The 16,324-nt window shown below is 35.9% G+C and overlaps 1 protein-coding gene across 3 annotated transcripts in view; it reads left to right on the top strand.

Annotated features, from left to right (window-relative positions):
- The window catches only part of PHF3 (PHD finger protein 3), an 80,891-nt gene that overhangs the window by 42,243 nt on the left and 22,324 nt on the right, over window positions 1-16,324 (top strand). For 2 of the 3 annotated variants that reach the window (XM_055257370.2, XM_055257379.2), the window contains 3 exons: window positions 2,247-2,408; window positions 6,387-8,169; window positions 14,593-14,899. In XM_055257370.2, coding sequence (XP_055113345.2) covers window positions 2,247-2,408; window positions 6,387-8,169; window positions 14,593-14,899 — 2,252 coding nt within the window. Of the gene's footprint in view, window positions 1-1,088; window positions 1,264-2,246; window positions 2,409-6,386; window positions 8,170-14,592; window positions 14,900-16,324 lie in introns of those variants that run through there. The other variant, XM_055257388.2, reaches the window with a different exon arrangement.

Genomic DNA, 16,324 nt, shown 5'->3' with positions numbered 1-16,324 from the left:
GCAGTGGCAAAATTCCTTACAACTAAATCACTGATTGAACAGTCTGTTGTGTTTTTCCTATTAATGTTTCTTATGCATCTTTGTAATGCATATACTATATATATATGCTTTTCTACAGAATTAATGAAAAGTAGTCTTAAAATTTATGTATTTAAAAGAACATAGTAGACCTGTAATCTAATGTCAAAACTTTTTTGAGGCTGGGTGCAGTGGTTCACGCCTGTAATTCCAGCACTTTGGGAGGCCGAGGCAGGCGAATCACCTGAGGTCAGGAGTTTGAGACCAGCCTGGCCAACATGGCAAAACCCCGTCTCTACTAAAAGTACAAAAATTAGCTGGGCATGATGGCACACACCGTATTCCCAGCTACGTGGGAGGCTGAGGCAGGAGAATCACTTGAACCTGGGAGGTGGAGGTTGCAGTGAGCCAAGATCGCACCACTGCACTCCAGCTTGGGTAACAGAGTGAGACTCCGTCTCAAAAAAACAAAAAAAAAACAAAAAAAAAACCAACAACAAAAACCTAAGGATGTGTGTGAATGTGTGGCAACCAATATTCCATCATGATGGAATAGCCTAACTGGAGTTCCTACCTGTCTTTACACAAATTATATGTTAAATTAATCCTGATTAATTTTTTTAAAGCATATTCTCCTCCAGACTTTTAGCGCATAGCATAATGGTTAAAAGCATGGGCTCCGTTTTTACTTTTATAATACATGCTTATAGCAGGAAATTTGGAAAATAGGAAAAAGGTATATTCTTATCTGTTTATGGATAAGAATTACTGCCTATGATTACTGGTGTAATTTTCATCTGTTTTCTGCCAATCTTTTTTTTTCTATCTAAATGTACATACGCATGCATTTTATTTGTGTGTTTGTAACAAGGATCACACTGTGTTTTCTGGTCAGCATTTTCTTCACAATCCATTCTTTCCTGTCTTTTTAAATTTATTTATCAAAGCATATGAGCAGTTTCATGATTCTGTTTGTTGTCAAATTGCTCTTCAAAAAGATTGTGTCATTTAAAGGTAAACTTATGAAGAATTTTGTTCTCTTTAAATTTTAGGATAGACCACTATCTTGTTGAGCTCTTTTAAATGAAGTTCTACTTGGACACAAAGATGAGGACTAGATAACTCCTTGAGGTTCCTTCTAACCCCTAGGATGAAGATAATAACTAACATTTGTATAGTGCTCTAAAGTTTACAGAGTGAGTTCTCATACATCATCTCACTTGATCCTCACAACAGCCCTGTGAGGTAGGTAGGACAGGTATTGTTATTCTCATTTTAGAGATAAAGAAACTGATAGAGAGGTTAAGTGACTTGATCAAGGTGTTTTTGTTGTTGTTGTTGTTTTTTTAAACATTCTAGTAAGGATTTGAATCCAGACTTGCTGATCTAAATAATCACATTCTTTTTGGCAAGATTTCATATAGCTGCACATTTAGAATTACTGATACATGTTGGCTAAGTGGCATTTGTTCTACACAGAAATAAACCTAATGACAATATGAGTACGGTGTTACTATTTGTTTGACTGTTCCTGAGTCTTTTTACGTTCTTTCTCCACCCCACAAATTAAATACATGACTCTGTCTCTCTTTCGACTAGGAGAAGGTAATGTAATTATATAGCTATATGAAACATCTACTATTTTCTCCAGCATTTGGGGGAAGGGGAAGTTACATTATGTTTTTCATTTTTTTCCTCTCTCTGTTTTTTTCCATTTCTTCCTTTTTTTTTTTCTTTTGGTACCAGTCAAAAGTACATCTACATTGCTTGCTTTCATACATGTAGCATAAAGTCTGTAGTAGAGTATTGGGATCCCAGTTAGAAGTAGAATTTTTGATTCTAGCATGAACCTAGAATCTTTCAGGGTATGGAACTCTTGTACTACCTTAACCAAAATTGTGATACTTGAGTACACCAGGTATAGTCGCCTATGTCTTTCACAAGGGGTCAGCAAGTAATAAATGGAAGTGATATTTGAGGCTAAATCAGGAAAGAGTATAATATAGCTAATACTCTCTTTGACTAATTACGAGGTGGAAGTTTATAAAACTGACTTGATTTGGGAGTTTGGTAGTGGCAATTTCACATGTTAGAAAATTTCACATTCCAGATTTTCAAGGGTATGTAGTGTTACATTAAGACTATCTCACAGTATTTTCTGTACTGCCTTTAATTGCCTAACATTCCCAATATTTTTAAAAGTTAATTTTTTTGTTGTTTTTTTCTAGTTGTTGGTCTTGACGATATTATGGATGAAGGAGTTGTTAAAGAAAGTGGCAATGATACCATTGATGAAGAAGAACTGATTTTACCTAACAGGAACTTAAGGGACAAGGTAGAAGAAAATTCAGTGAGATCTCCAAGAAAATCACCTCGTTTAATGGCACAAGGTAATCCTTTGAGAGAGGTCTAGCTAGCAAATCAGAGGTATAGGGACAGACGTGTTAGGTTATAAACCTGCTGAGCAGAAATCATATTTTCTTGATGTTTTGCTAATCCATTCGTTTTGATGGCAATCAGTTTTGAGATCATATCAATTTGTTGTATAAGTTTTCAATACCCACCACCCCACACTACCCATTTCTCCTTCCCCAGAGGAAACCACTAGTAACTCTGAGCTGGTTTAATTTTTTTTTGGTATTTACCTTTATATCTCTAGGTAACAAGCATATGTTGCTGTTTTTTGATTATTCTGATTTATTATTCATCCATCTATTGACTTCCTACTCTGGATGATTTTCTTCCTGCTACTTGTCCTCATCACGAAAAAGAACATCTTTTTCATTTTTCCAATATATAATTTTGTTAGATCAATGGTAATTATGTTAGTATGAGTAATATGCTATTAGAGATGATCCATTTAATAAACTACAGTTACTTTTCTTGTATGACTTCTTGTCTTTCTGATTTAAGTGTTTTAGTTTCTCAGTTGTTTAGTGTGTACCTACCAGCAGTTATACTAAAACTGCTCTACCAGTTGTCTAAATCTACCCTAAAGATATTTGTGTATTTCAGGTATTCTGTCATATCTATTTTATTGAAAATACCTCTTGGAGCCGTCTGATTCCCTCTTATGTAGACAGACTCCTGTTAGTCCTATGAGCCTGATGCAAAGCTGTTCAGGGATCTCCCTTTACCATTTTTCTGGAAGTCTGTGCTTTGTGCTTTTGTTGTAGTTCCTATTTCCTCTTTCTGGATTCAGCTTTTTTATTTTGGTGATGCACCTCTTCCAGTAGTTTTGTGAGAAAAAGGAGCTGTGAGATACACTTTTTAAACCTTGTATGTTTACCTTGTATTTAGTCTATTCTCATACTGGAATCATGGTCTGGTTGGACGTAAAATTCAAGGTTGGAAACATTTTCCTTCAGAAATTCTGAAGGTGTTGCTCCATTTTTTTCTAACTTCAGGGTTGTTGAGAAGTTTATTTTGATGTGTGTGTGTGTGTGTGTGTATGTGTATAGGAGTGTATGTTATCTGATTTCTTCTGGAAGTTTGTGGAATCTTTCTCTTCAGCTTTGGTGTTTTGATATTTCATGATGATATGTATTGGTTTTGGTGTATTTTGTGTATGGAGCTCAAGACACTCAGTAGATCCTCTTAGTCTGAAAAATGTTATTGTTCAATTCTGGGAAAATTTTTTGAATTATTTCATTGTTAATTCCTCTCTTTATTTTGTTAGCTCTTCATTTCTGGAACCTTTATTATTTGTTACATAACAGGGACTGGTCCCTCGGTTCTCTTTATTTTGCCTACTTCCTACCTCTTTGTAATTTTTCTTTTACGTGCTTAAATTTTCTCATATTTATCCTCCAACTTTTCAGTCAAGTTTTGTACTTCTGATTTTTAAATGTTCTTTTTGTTGTTTTGAGAATGGTCCTTTCTGTAGTGTTCTATTCATGTTTCATGGATGTAGTATCTTCTTTTGTCTTTATTAAGATACTAATGGCATTTTAAACAGTTTTTGTCTCCTTTCATGGTTTCTGAATTCTCCATGTTGCATTATTGTAAAAACATTTTTAAAAAGATTTTGGCCTCCATCTTTCCTAGATGCTTTCCTGAAATGTCTGACCCTTAATTATTGCTCATGTTTAAGGGTAGGGAACTAAAATTATGAAACTTCTAAGTGTGGGGATTGGGTTTTACCAGCTATGAGTGTCACTGTATAGCAATCTGGCTGTACTATTGTTTGGCAGAACCCTTCCTATCAGAATTTAGATTATTTTCCATAACTTATTAGATTGCTAGCATATTATGGAAGCCCGTAAGGGAAACTGACTGGGGTTTCTCAGCTTTCAGTATATACAAATTCACTTAATCTTACAAATTTCAGTGTACTTTACAGCCAGTCTCAACTGTGTCTCATGTTCTTTAGCCTAGAAACCTTGCTTTACTATCTCCAGAGAATAGGCTATGAGTTTTGGCTCAGGACCAGGGAAGGGCAGTTGCCCAACAAATGGAGTAGGGGAAAGAAGGATCTAGAAATCTAACTGCTGCTTTTGAAGAGCTTTCAACCTTTCTAAGTATTAAGCATCTGTCTTCATTCCCACTTTAGAATCATCTAGGACCACCAAGTCTTAAGGCTTTTGAGGTGTTAATGGTGTTAGTTTTTGCCAACACTGCCAGCCTAGTGTTTATTACTTTTGGGTCTCTTATGTCAATTACTTGGTAATCATCTCTTGTTTGGTTTCCAAAATTTGCTGCTGGTTTTTCCTCTCTCATTCTTCCTTGCCTTTTGGACTTTTCAAAAAAGATCCCGCTGTTATAGCTTCAGTAGGGTTTTGAGAAGTGAAAAAATTTAGATGCATGTATTTATTTCATCATCTTTTCTTTGATCTATGTTTTTAATACATTTTCAAAATCAGTTATTTGGTATATACTTGTGGCTTTGAGAAATGAAAAGAATAGAATAAACATTGTAGGAAAAACTTTTTTGCCTATAGAATCAGGCTTCAAACTAAGGCAGGTAGTATTTAGAGGAGAAAAAGTGACTTTAGCCTTTGCTTAATAAATTGCTTCCTGTTGGAAAGCCATTTTTTATCTGAATATCCTTCACAGTTGCATATACTATTCTTTTGTCATTTTTAGCAACCGCTTGGGTGTTAAAAGATCTTTATTTATTAATGTGTAATAAGTGTTAAAATCCTTCATTTGTTTCATTTCAAGGATGAATAAAGTAGAGCTGTAAATTACTATAATCTGTCTTTAAAGCTTTAAAGATCACCTAAATATTGAAACAAAGCTTTATTAAAATTTTAGTTATTTAAAAAAATTTTATAACTGAATATGTGATAAATAGTTCATAACCCACCAAGTAATTTTTAAAAGTTATGAAGTACTTAACCTAATAGATACTTTGTTGAGTCCTACGGGAATTAGAAAGAGTCTCTAAGATAAGGATGACTATATAATTTATTGTTCAAATTGGGCATACTTTTGAGAATGAAAGTGTGCTGTTAATACTACATCACAACTACAAGCAGCACCTGGACATTTGCCTTTTTAAAGATTCTCACAGTTCAGTGATAAATGACAAATTCAGTTTGTGGGTTGTTTTTGTACCTACTGAATTATTTAGCTCTCTTTTTAGCTCTTTTCATTTTGTGTTTCTCCTTTCTCCTGATACAAGGGGATGTATCAGAATAGGGAAATGAGACTCTTTCGTTTAATAGACTATTAGGAGCATTGTGTGGGAAGCTTTTAAATTATTTTCATACTTATGATACATTTTCTTGGTTTAAGTCTTTTAAATTGTGTTTGTTTTTTGATGAGCTGTGTGTGATACTCTGTGTAGATATCATTTCTTAGGAATAGCTTTAATGCTAAAATGGTGACCTAAAGGAAGCACATTGATAAAGGAATTAGAGTCTGTTTGAGGCTGTATTTTGAAACTCACACAGATCCTGTTTTGTGATAGGAGGTTTTTAGTTCAGATTTCATTAGCACTGGAATTTATTTGGTTTCATATATTTAGAAATATTTAATGTTTAAAAATCCATGATGGTCTTGCTTTAATATGGGCATTAATGGTAAAGGAAGCTCATTTTACTTACTTCACTCCTAGGTTACTTTTTATAGAAAAGAGATTTGATGAAAACATTTCTTTTAATAAGGCATAATATTAGTCTGAATTTTTTAGAGGCTTTTCCCCCTGCTAGAATTCAGAGAACTTTGATAAATATAAAATTTGACATGTTAAATTATATATATGTGTATATATATCATATCACCATTATGAGTACTGTTCCATACATTTTTGTTGAGAAAATTGTAGCTCAGAATAAAGAAGTGATATATTCTAAATTGTATTGAAATAAAAGCACATGACAAAATAGCTAAGTATTTTTATTTATTTTTTTCCCCTGTGATAGAACAAGTAAGAAGTTTGCGACAGAGCACTATTGCCAAGCGTTCAAATGCAGCACCATTAAGTAACACAAAAAAAGCTTCTGGGAAGACTGTATCTACTGCTAAAGCAGGAGTGAAACAATCAGAAAGGAGTCAGGTTAAAGAAGAAGTATGTACATCACTGAAACCTGAGTACCATAAGGAGAATAGAAGGTGCAGCCGAAATAGCGGACAAATTGAAGTGGTACCTGAAGTATCAGTGTCTTCAAGTCATTCTTCAGTGTCATCTTGTCTTGAAATGAAGGATGAAGATGGATTAGATTCTAAGCATAAGTGTAATAATCCGGGAGAAATAGATGTGCCATCTCATGAATTAAATTGTTCACTTCTTTCAGAGACTTGTGTTACTATTGGAGAAAAGAAAAATGAAGCTCTGATGGAATGTAAAGCCAAGCCTGTTGGTAGTCCATTGTTTAAGTTTTCAGATAAAGAAGAACATGAACAGAATGATTCCATTTCAGGTAAAACGGGTGAGATTGTTGTTGAAGAAATGATAGCAACAAGAAAAGTTGAACAAGAATCAAAGGAGACAGTAAAATTATCCCATGAAGATGACCATATTCTTGAGGACCCTGGATCTTCTGATATTTCTGGTGATGCTGCTTGTACAAATCCAAATAAGACAGAAAACAGCCTTGTAGGTTTGCCTAGTTGTGTAGATGAAGTGACTGAATGTAATTTGGAATTGAAGGATACCATGGATATTGCTGATAAAACTGAGAACACCCTTGAAAGAAATAAAATTGAACCATTGGGTTATTGTGAAGATGCAGAGTCTAATAGGCAGTTGGAGAGCACTGAGTTTAATAAATCAAACTTAGAGGTGGTTGATACTAGTACTTTTGAACCAGAAAGTAATATTTTGGAAAATGCTATTTGTGATGTGCCTGACCAAAATTCAAAACAGTTGAATGCTATAGAAAGTACTAAAATAGAGTCCCATGAAACAGCAAACCTTCAGGATGACAAAAACAGCCAGTCAAGTAGCGTTTCTTACTTAGATTCAAAAAGTGTAAAATCCAAACATACAAAACCTGTAATTCATTCTAAGCAAAACATGACCACAGATACTCCGAAGAAAATTGTTGCAGCAAAGTATGAAGTAATACATAGCAAAACTAAAGTTAATGTCAAAAGTGTGAAACGAAATACTGATGAACCAGAATCTCAGCAAAATTTTCATAGGCCAGTCAAAGTCAGAAAAAAACAAATTGATAAGGAGCCAAAGATTCAGAGTTGCAATTCTGGGGTTAAATCTGTGAAAAACCAAGCTCATTCTGTATTGAAAAAAACATCACAGGATCAAACTTTAGTACAAATTTTCAAGCCCTTAACTCATTCTTTGAGTGATAAGTCACATGCTCATCCTGGTTGCTTGAAAGAACCTCCTCATCCTGCACAAACTGGACATGTATCACATTCCAGCCAGAAACAGTGTCATAAGTTTCAGCAACAGGCCTCAGCAGTGAAAACCAATAGTCACGTGAAGGAAGAGCTTGAACACCCAGGCGTTGAGCATTTTAAGGAAGAGGATAAACTGAAACTGAAAAAACCTGAGAAGAACCTACAACCCCGCCAAAGAAGAAGCAGCAAAAGTTTTTCTTTAGATGAGCCACCATTGTTCATTCCAGATAACATAGCTACCATAAAAAGAGAAGGCTCTGATCATAGCTCCTCATTTGAAAGCAAATATATGTGGACTCCCAGCAAGCAGTGTGGGTTTTGCAAAAAACCCCATGGCAACAGGTGTGTGTGTATGTGTGTATGAGTGATGTGTACATTGAAGATAAATTGCTTTTTTGGGGATGGGATTAATGTGAGAATTGTTTTAAAGACATTGATACACAGAGACCTGTGCAAAAACAAAAAGCTTCATCAGTCTTGGATAATAGAAAGATGGATCTACTGAATTTACAAATATATCATCCTAGAACATTTAAAAAAGCGTAGTCTGGCCAACAGCTGACATACATGGAAATATTTTGTCATTGTCACAGGTTAGACAGTATAATTAAGCCACTGCATCTGCAAAAAAGCTAAACACTTCCTGGTAATTGGAAAATTGTTACACTGCTTTGGGTCTGTAAGTTACATATTATTTCATTTGGTGTGGGAAGAACTAGTAATAAAGTATGAAGGTCATAATGGAAATTCTATTTTTCTTTTGAAGTTTTTTTTTTTCTTGAAACATTAAAGAACACCATTTCATAACTATCAAGCTATCTTGCAGTGAAATTTGATAGCTAAACAATTGTTAGATTACCCAGGTCAACATGGAGTAGAGTGAAAACATGTATTTCTTTTTTTGAGTGTTTTAAATAATTTTTTATGAATTCTAGTCTTTTAAAATTTTAGAGATGATTTTAGCACTGATTTTCATCATTCTTTCTAGTATTCAGTGATTTGTAGTTTTATGACACTGCACCCCTCAATCCCCAATGTGTTTTTTGTTAGCTTTTTAAGAAAAGGAAAGCAAGAGATGAAGTGGAGTTTGCAGCTACAGGATTATTCTGTTCAAGTGTTCATATTGCTGTTGGAACTTCTTCCAATGCTGATATGATAAAAGAACATTATAATTTGTATATTATATTCTTATCCTTCTTCATGAAAGTGTGCTAGAGTGATTTTTCCCAGCACTATCTGAGTACATAAAAATGAAACTCTTTAGGGAGGGACAATTTAGTCAAGTGTGTTGTAACATTATTTTGGTGGTGGTAGGGTGATAGGGGAGTTTGGAAAGGAGATGTTGGGGCTATTGTGTAAAATAAGTTTTATGTCAAAGTATTTCTTCATTTGTGATCCAGCCCATGGCCTATTTTTAGCGTCAAGGGTTAGTTTATAACAATGTATTCCAGTTTTTAAAAGTTGTCACTTGTTTGAATACAGTGCTACATTCTCTGTCACTTACATGCTCTTAATTATATGGCTTTTTATTTAAAACACCTTAATCGGCCGGGCACAGTCGCATGCCTGTAATCCCAGCACTTTGGGAGGCTGAGGTGGGCGGTAGGCAGATCACTTGAGGTCAGGAGTTCGAGACCAGTCTGGCCAACATGGTGAAACCCCGTCTCTACTAAAAATACAAAAGTTAGCTGGGCGTGCTGGTGCATGCCTGTAATCCCAGCTATGTGGGAGACTGAGGCATGAGAATCACTTGAACCTGAGAAATGGAGGTTGCAGTGAGCTGACTTCGAGCCACTGTACTCTAGCTGGTGACGAAGTGAGACTCTGTCTCCATAAATAAATGAACACATTACTCAAATGTTCTGAAGTGGGCCTGCTGTTTTCAGGCAAAAGAGAATTAAGAGTTAGGTGGTGCTTTTAAGTGCTCCTTTAAACCAGCCTTTTTCTCTCTGCCAGAATCTTTAAAAAATTATCATGTGGACAGAGAGATGGAATAGGTGCCTTAAGTAAATGAATTTCTAACATGAAATTTTGGCATAGAGTTGGAAGCCATGTTAGTAAGTTATAATGTAACTTACTAACCTTGTAGATAAACTTCCAGTCCAGTCTTCAGGCATTTGCCCAGGCTTTTTAATGATGACTCATGCTTCACCAACATTTAATAATTTGCCTAAATTAAGAGTAGGTGTTAGTCCCTTTGTTGTTGTTTACTTGCTGCCACCTTTTGGATCTACTGTGTAGAATCTAGAGTGTTTTTGCTCAAGTCTGTAGAAAGAATGTTAGGTGCATAGAGATTTTGGGTTTATACTCTGTAATTGATGTGAATAATATATATTAACATTGGAAACAATTTTGGAAGCAGCATTTTCGATTACTTCAATTTTGTGAATTAAAAAAAAGCCTTCCTGTCTAACATGGTGAAACCCCGTCTCTACTAAAAATACAAAATTTAGCCGGGCGTGCTGGCGGGCGCCTGTAGTCCCAGCTACTTGGGAGGCTGAGGCAGGGGAATGGCGTGAACCCGGGAGGCGGAGCTTGCAGTGAGCCGAGATCGTGCCACTGCACTCCAGCCTGGGCGACAGAGCAAGACTCAGTCTCAAAAAAAAAAAAAAAAAAAAAAAAAAAAATGGCCTATGTAATTGTTTTTTTCCTCTTTTCTCTTCTCTTCACTTCTCTCTTCTCTTCTCTTCTCCTCTCCCCTCCCCTCCCCTCCCCTCCCCTCCCCTCTCTCCTCTCTTCTCCTGTCTTCTCCGCTCCCCTCCCGTCCCCTCCCCTCCCCTCTTGTTTTCGAGATGAACTCTCACTGTTGCCCAGGGTGGATTGCAGTGGCACGATCTTGGCTGACTGCAGCCTCCACCTCCTGAGTTCAAGTGATTCTCCTACCCCAGCCTCCCAAGTAGCTGGGATTACAGGCAAGCGCCACCATGCCCGACTTATTTTGTATTTTTTGTAGAGATGGGGTTTCACCATGTTGGCCAGGCTGGTCTCGAACTCCTGACCTCAGGTGATCCGCCCACCTCAGCCTCCCAAAGTGCTGGGATTACAGGCACAAGCCATGGCGCCCAGCTGATTGTTGTTTTATATATTGACTAGCCTTCGCTACTCCTATGATTCTACTACTTTGATACATTGTGCTTGTATACATTTCGTTTACTCAGAAAATGCACCTGTCATGCAGGTTGCAATTTTCCTATTTTAATCCTTGTGTAAGAATATAAATTTATTTTTATTTTATTTATTTATTTTTTTTGAGACGGAGTCTCGCTCTGTCGTCCAGGCTGGAGTGCAGTGGCGCAATCTCGGCTCACTGCAAGCTCCGCCTCCCGGGTTCACGCCATTCTCCCGCCTCAGCCTCTCCGAGCAGCTGGGACTACAGGCGCCCGCCACCGCGCCCGGCTAATTTTTTTGTATTTTTAGTAGAGACGGGGTTTCACCGTGGTCTCGATCTCCTGACCTCGTGATCCGCCCACCTGAGCCTCCCAAAGTGCTGGGATTACAAGCGTGAGCCACCGCGCCCAGCCTAAGAATATAAATTTATTAGTAAGGGCATGTTGGAAATAATTTTGATCCTTCTCTTTGATTTCATGCAGTAGATACATTGAAAGCTGTTTGTTAATATGACACATTTTCTAGCATTTGCAGCAGCTTTGCCTCTGTAAAGACTATATAAATGCTTTATCACTTTACATATTGCAGTTGAAGTTAGCTTCCTTGTGTGTGCTCCCAGTTGGAAATTATATTTTGTAATATAGCTATGTCATGGCTAGATGTGATATTAATCATAAGCAACTTCTATATACTAAAGATTGAAGAAGCAACATATCATGGTAGATTTTTATTGCTTCCATTTATTTTCCTGATTCAAACTTACACCAAAGGTGTATGATTTTAAAGACCAGATTATTTAATCCTCTGATTTTTTAAATTAATGCAACTTTTGAACTTCTTTTAAACGTAAATCAGTTGGCATTTTGTAAGGAGGAAGTCCTAGTTTTTTCATATTATTTACCTTGTGGTTTCTATTTTTCTACTTCTCCAGAAGATGCTTGAGTTTTTAGTTTGCATTGCAGTTTTCTTGGCCCCAATTGTAGAAGACTAGTATATCAGATAATATTTAAAAAACAAACAGACTTAGAAAATGGATTTATAGCTTTCAAACAAGAAAACTTCTGAGAAGAAATTTTCTTCTAGAACAAATGATTCTATTTTTCTCTGCAAGTTGTTAGTAACAAAAAATGATTTAATGTTTACGTGAAATAGAATTCTCTGATCTTAGAAGAGTGTTTTCTCTCTCAAAAACTCTCAAAACTGCATTTTTTAACCTAAAATATAAACTATTAAGATACATCTGTAGATGGCACTAGAGTTGCTTTTTATAGCCTCTCAAGTTTGAATGAGACATTTCCAACTTGAAATGAGGCTTATCGAAATAGTTGCTTGATAAATTTCACTGTCATCAAACCACTCTTCCCTGGTTGTCAAATAAAAATGTGAAAATTCCTTAATATGTGCTTTATATTTTGACCTTTAGGTTTGGATTTGGAACAATAGCATGATTTGTACTGTAGGTTTTTAAGTCATGTCTCACTGAAACTATCCCAGGCTTGCTTTGAAGAAATCTTAATATACCTTTGGTTTTGGAAGTAAAGGGAAATCATTAGCTTTCCTTCAGCATTTCAGAAACATTCATGTTAGACAGTTGCTTTCAAGAAATAGCAGTTAACCCATTGTTAGGAAAGCTACAATGCTCATTACAAATAATCATCTTTAATATTTCAGCTTTGCAACCCAAAGTGGGAGAACTTTTAAAACACCTGCATTTCAAACTTTATTCCCCTTTTGCTAGAATATCTGTATCGTTATGGGCCCATCAAAAATCTCAAACCTGTAGGAATTATTTCTGTCTTCCAAACGTGTGTTACATTGTTTAAAAGTTTTCTTGCTTGTCAACCCCAAATATTCTATATTATTTTTTTCAAACCAAATTAATCCCTAGGGAAACGAGGACTTAACCTGCTAAAGCTAGCACAGGCATTACCAGCAAGGATAAAGAATGATAAATTATAGATGTGATGAAGTCAAGTCTCAAGGCATAGTAGTGGTTTTATACACAATAGGCACATGAGGAAGAAGAAAAGGAAGTGCTGTTGTTGAGGAATGAGGTATTTGGCAAGACTTTAAAAACTGTAAGGATTGGAACTCACTCTTGTAGTTTTTACAGTTCTAACATTAAAACAGTACCTCTGGTATATTTTGAATTGGCTGTATCACCCAGTGTGTTACCTTCAATATCCTCTCTCTTGGATTACAGCTTTTTGAAAGGAGTTTGGCAATATTGATGGTGCCACTATTGCCAAAATCAGTAATACAGTCTTTAGATTGTTAAAGTACATACCTAAATCCTTCTTTTTTTTTTTTTTTTTTTTTTTGAGATGGAGTCTCGCTCTGTCGCCCAGGCTGGAGTGCAGTGGCGCAATCTTGGCTCACTGCAAGCTCCGCCTCCCGGGTTCACGCCATTCTCCTGCCTCAGCCTCTCCGAGTAGCTGGGACCACAGGCGCCCGCCACCACGCCCGACTAATTTTTTTTTTTTTTTTTTTTTTTGTATTTTTAGTAGAGACAGGGTTTCACCGTGGTCTTGATCTCCTGACCTCGTAATCCGCCCGTCTCGGCCTCCCAAAGTGCTGGGATTACAAGCGTGAGCCACCGCACCCGGCCGTACATACCTAAATCCTTCTAAGTCTTTCAGCTGTATCATAAATTGCTAGCCTGAAGACGAAGAAAGGACAGTTAAGGATGGGTGTCTGAAAGCATTGCAGCTTTCCTAACAATGGGTTAAAAAGCACGTAAATTAAATTGCTGTGTATATATCTCATTTGCTATTATTTTCAAAAGTAGTTACAGATACTCCTTTTAAACTGGGAAGATAGAAGCTTTTTTAGAGTCATACATTTCACATCCCTGGACTTTTCCTATTGGTTAGTGAAGTTATTACTTAGCTAAAAGACAATGATGGGAAAACTTTTATAAGGAGATTGGGAATTAAATCGAACCCAAGTACTAAGATTTTTATGTTAAGATTGAATAGTGATCTTTATTTGGAAAAACAAATTATCTAAAACACATGGTCATTAGTAAGGAAGTCCTTTGAACTTAAAAGTACAGAAAAAGATTCTTTAGCTGAACCAATGTGACACCATGAACCATAATATTTTGAGGTTATCTAGGTAAGGTGGCTAATAAACAGTTTGAGAGGCTCCATCATGCTAGTTTTTGAGTTCCATTTTTGTTGCTATTGTTTTTTCTTTTATTTAAAACGATTTGTTGGATAAACAATTCTTCCCAATTTTATGTGTGATTTCACGTCTGTGGTGAGGTAGGTAGCTCTAACTTTGATGGATTGTCTGATGAAATTATTACCAATATCTTACCACCCTTCTCAGTGGAGAAATTTATTGTTAGTCCATACTTTGTTATTGTTTATAGTATTCAAGACTGACAAAGGCCAGTTGTCTTTTCTTCCTGATGGTTTATTGTCCCCTCCCTCCCCCAGCATTTTCTCATTCATACCAGAGGAGAAATATTTGAGGTCTTAAAGGTATCATTTTAATAGAATATTATTTTCTTTGAAAACTTGCTGTATGTTGAACTTAGGGAATGGATAGAGATGGAAAACATGCAAAGTTCCAGAAAATTTAGCCTCATTTTTGACATAGATTTTCTTGTTAAAAAAAGGGATAAAAGTTTTTTGGTATTCTGTTTTCCAGGTTTATGGTTGGCTGTGGGAGATGTGATGACTGGTTTCATGGTGATTGTGTTGGGTTAAGTCTTTCTCAAGCACAACAGATGGGCGAGGAAGACAAAGAATATGTCTGTGTAAAATGTTGTGCTGAAGAAGACAAAAAGACTGAAATACTAGATCCAGATACTTTGGAAAACCAAGCTACAGTTGAATTCCATAGTGGAGATAAAACAATGGAGTGTGAAAAGCTTGGATTATCAAAACACACAACAAATGATAGAACCAAATATATAGATGATACAGTGAAGCACAAGGTCAAAATTTTAAAACGGGTGAGCTCTTCATTAATGCATTATTTTGTTTATTTAAGAGCTTTTTGTATGGACTGACTGCAATAATTCTGAAATTTCTCTTTAGAAGTTTTAATGTTCTTTTACATTTTCAAATTTAGTTTTCCATGAAAGTGAATAGGTTTTTGTTTACAATTTTTTGGCAGTCTTGGTGAAACCAGATAGTGATTTTTAGAATATGCAGGCCTTATCTCTTACAGTCTTTTCTTTTTGCCATTTCTAGCCCCTAGTTTGGTACTTGAATTTTCTGTTGTAGGATATGTGTGGATCTTGTGGCCATTAAGTGTAAATTGTGCGTGCTAAGTTTTTTTAAAAAAGCTTTTCAGTCCATAAATATCTACCAGCCCTTTGACCATTCAGCATTATTTTTTTGACTACCTTCTGAAAGTATTTTCTAAATAGAAATTTCAAGATATTTAGGCTTTAATAGGAGAAATGTATAAAGGACGCAGCATTTTATCTGATTAAATTTTCTTTCCTCATTGTTTACCTTTTTATTACCTATCACTTTTTTAGTCATTAATTTGTTATCCTTATAGAATACTGCTAGAGAGGAAACACAGTGGCAACACATGTATGTGGTTAGGCAAGTACAATCCAAAACGCAAAGAACATGAATTTTAGAGTTGGAGCTTTAGAAATCTTTTAGTCCAACCATTTTGATTTATTAATATGCCTTACAGCATTTCTAGGAAGTGATGATCTAGTTTCTGTTTGAAATCCATTGCAAGGGGATACATCTTCATTTTTAAGCATGTAATTGTTAGAAAGTTCATCATTTTGAGCTGAAATTTGCATCCCTGAATTGAAGCCTCCTTATTAAAACTAATTTCTCTACAACATGATACGGAAGTTAATTTAGGTTGAAGAGCATGAGGATGTGTTCTCCAGCATCTTAACCTATTATTTACAAATCCATTTCTTTCAGGCACTCCTTGTATGACAAATCTGGATTAAGTTCCAGTTTGTCATATCCTTGTGGCATCTAATATTTTTTGTCTGTCAAGACTTTTTGAGAATCAGATTCTGTCCTTCCGATACGTGTTATTACTTTGTTGATTTGATCATCAAAGTAATTGATAATATGGATCTGAGAGCCACAATGAGAACAGTTTATAGCATGTCTTTGGAAAACTTCTATTTATTATTAACTAGTATTAATAATCGCCTCTTATGTACAACTTCTTGGCCATATACATACGCAGTACAATGAGAAATATAGCTCATTGTATTGACCATAGCTGAGTTGTCATGTCTTGCTTAAAAAGGCATCATAAAGGCTGAGTGCAGTGGCTCACACCTGTAATCCTAGCACTTTGGGAGGCTGAGGTGAACGGATCGCCTGAGGCCAGGAGTTTAGACCAGCCTGGGCAACATGGTGAAACCCCGTCTCTACTAAAATACAAA

The sequence above is a fragment of the Symphalangus syndactylus genome, chromosome 2 (genome assembly GCF_028878055.3).
Source record: "Symphalangus syndactylus isolate Jambi chromosome 2, NHGRI_mSymSyn1-v2.1_pri, whole genome shotgun sequence".
Classification (NCBI taxonomy): Eukaryota; Metazoa; Chordata; class Mammalia; order Primates; family Hylobatidae; genus Symphalangus; species Symphalangus syndactylus.
The sequence above is the reverse complement of the archived record's forward strand: the minus strand, read 5'-3'. Positions and strand labels throughout refer to the sequence as shown.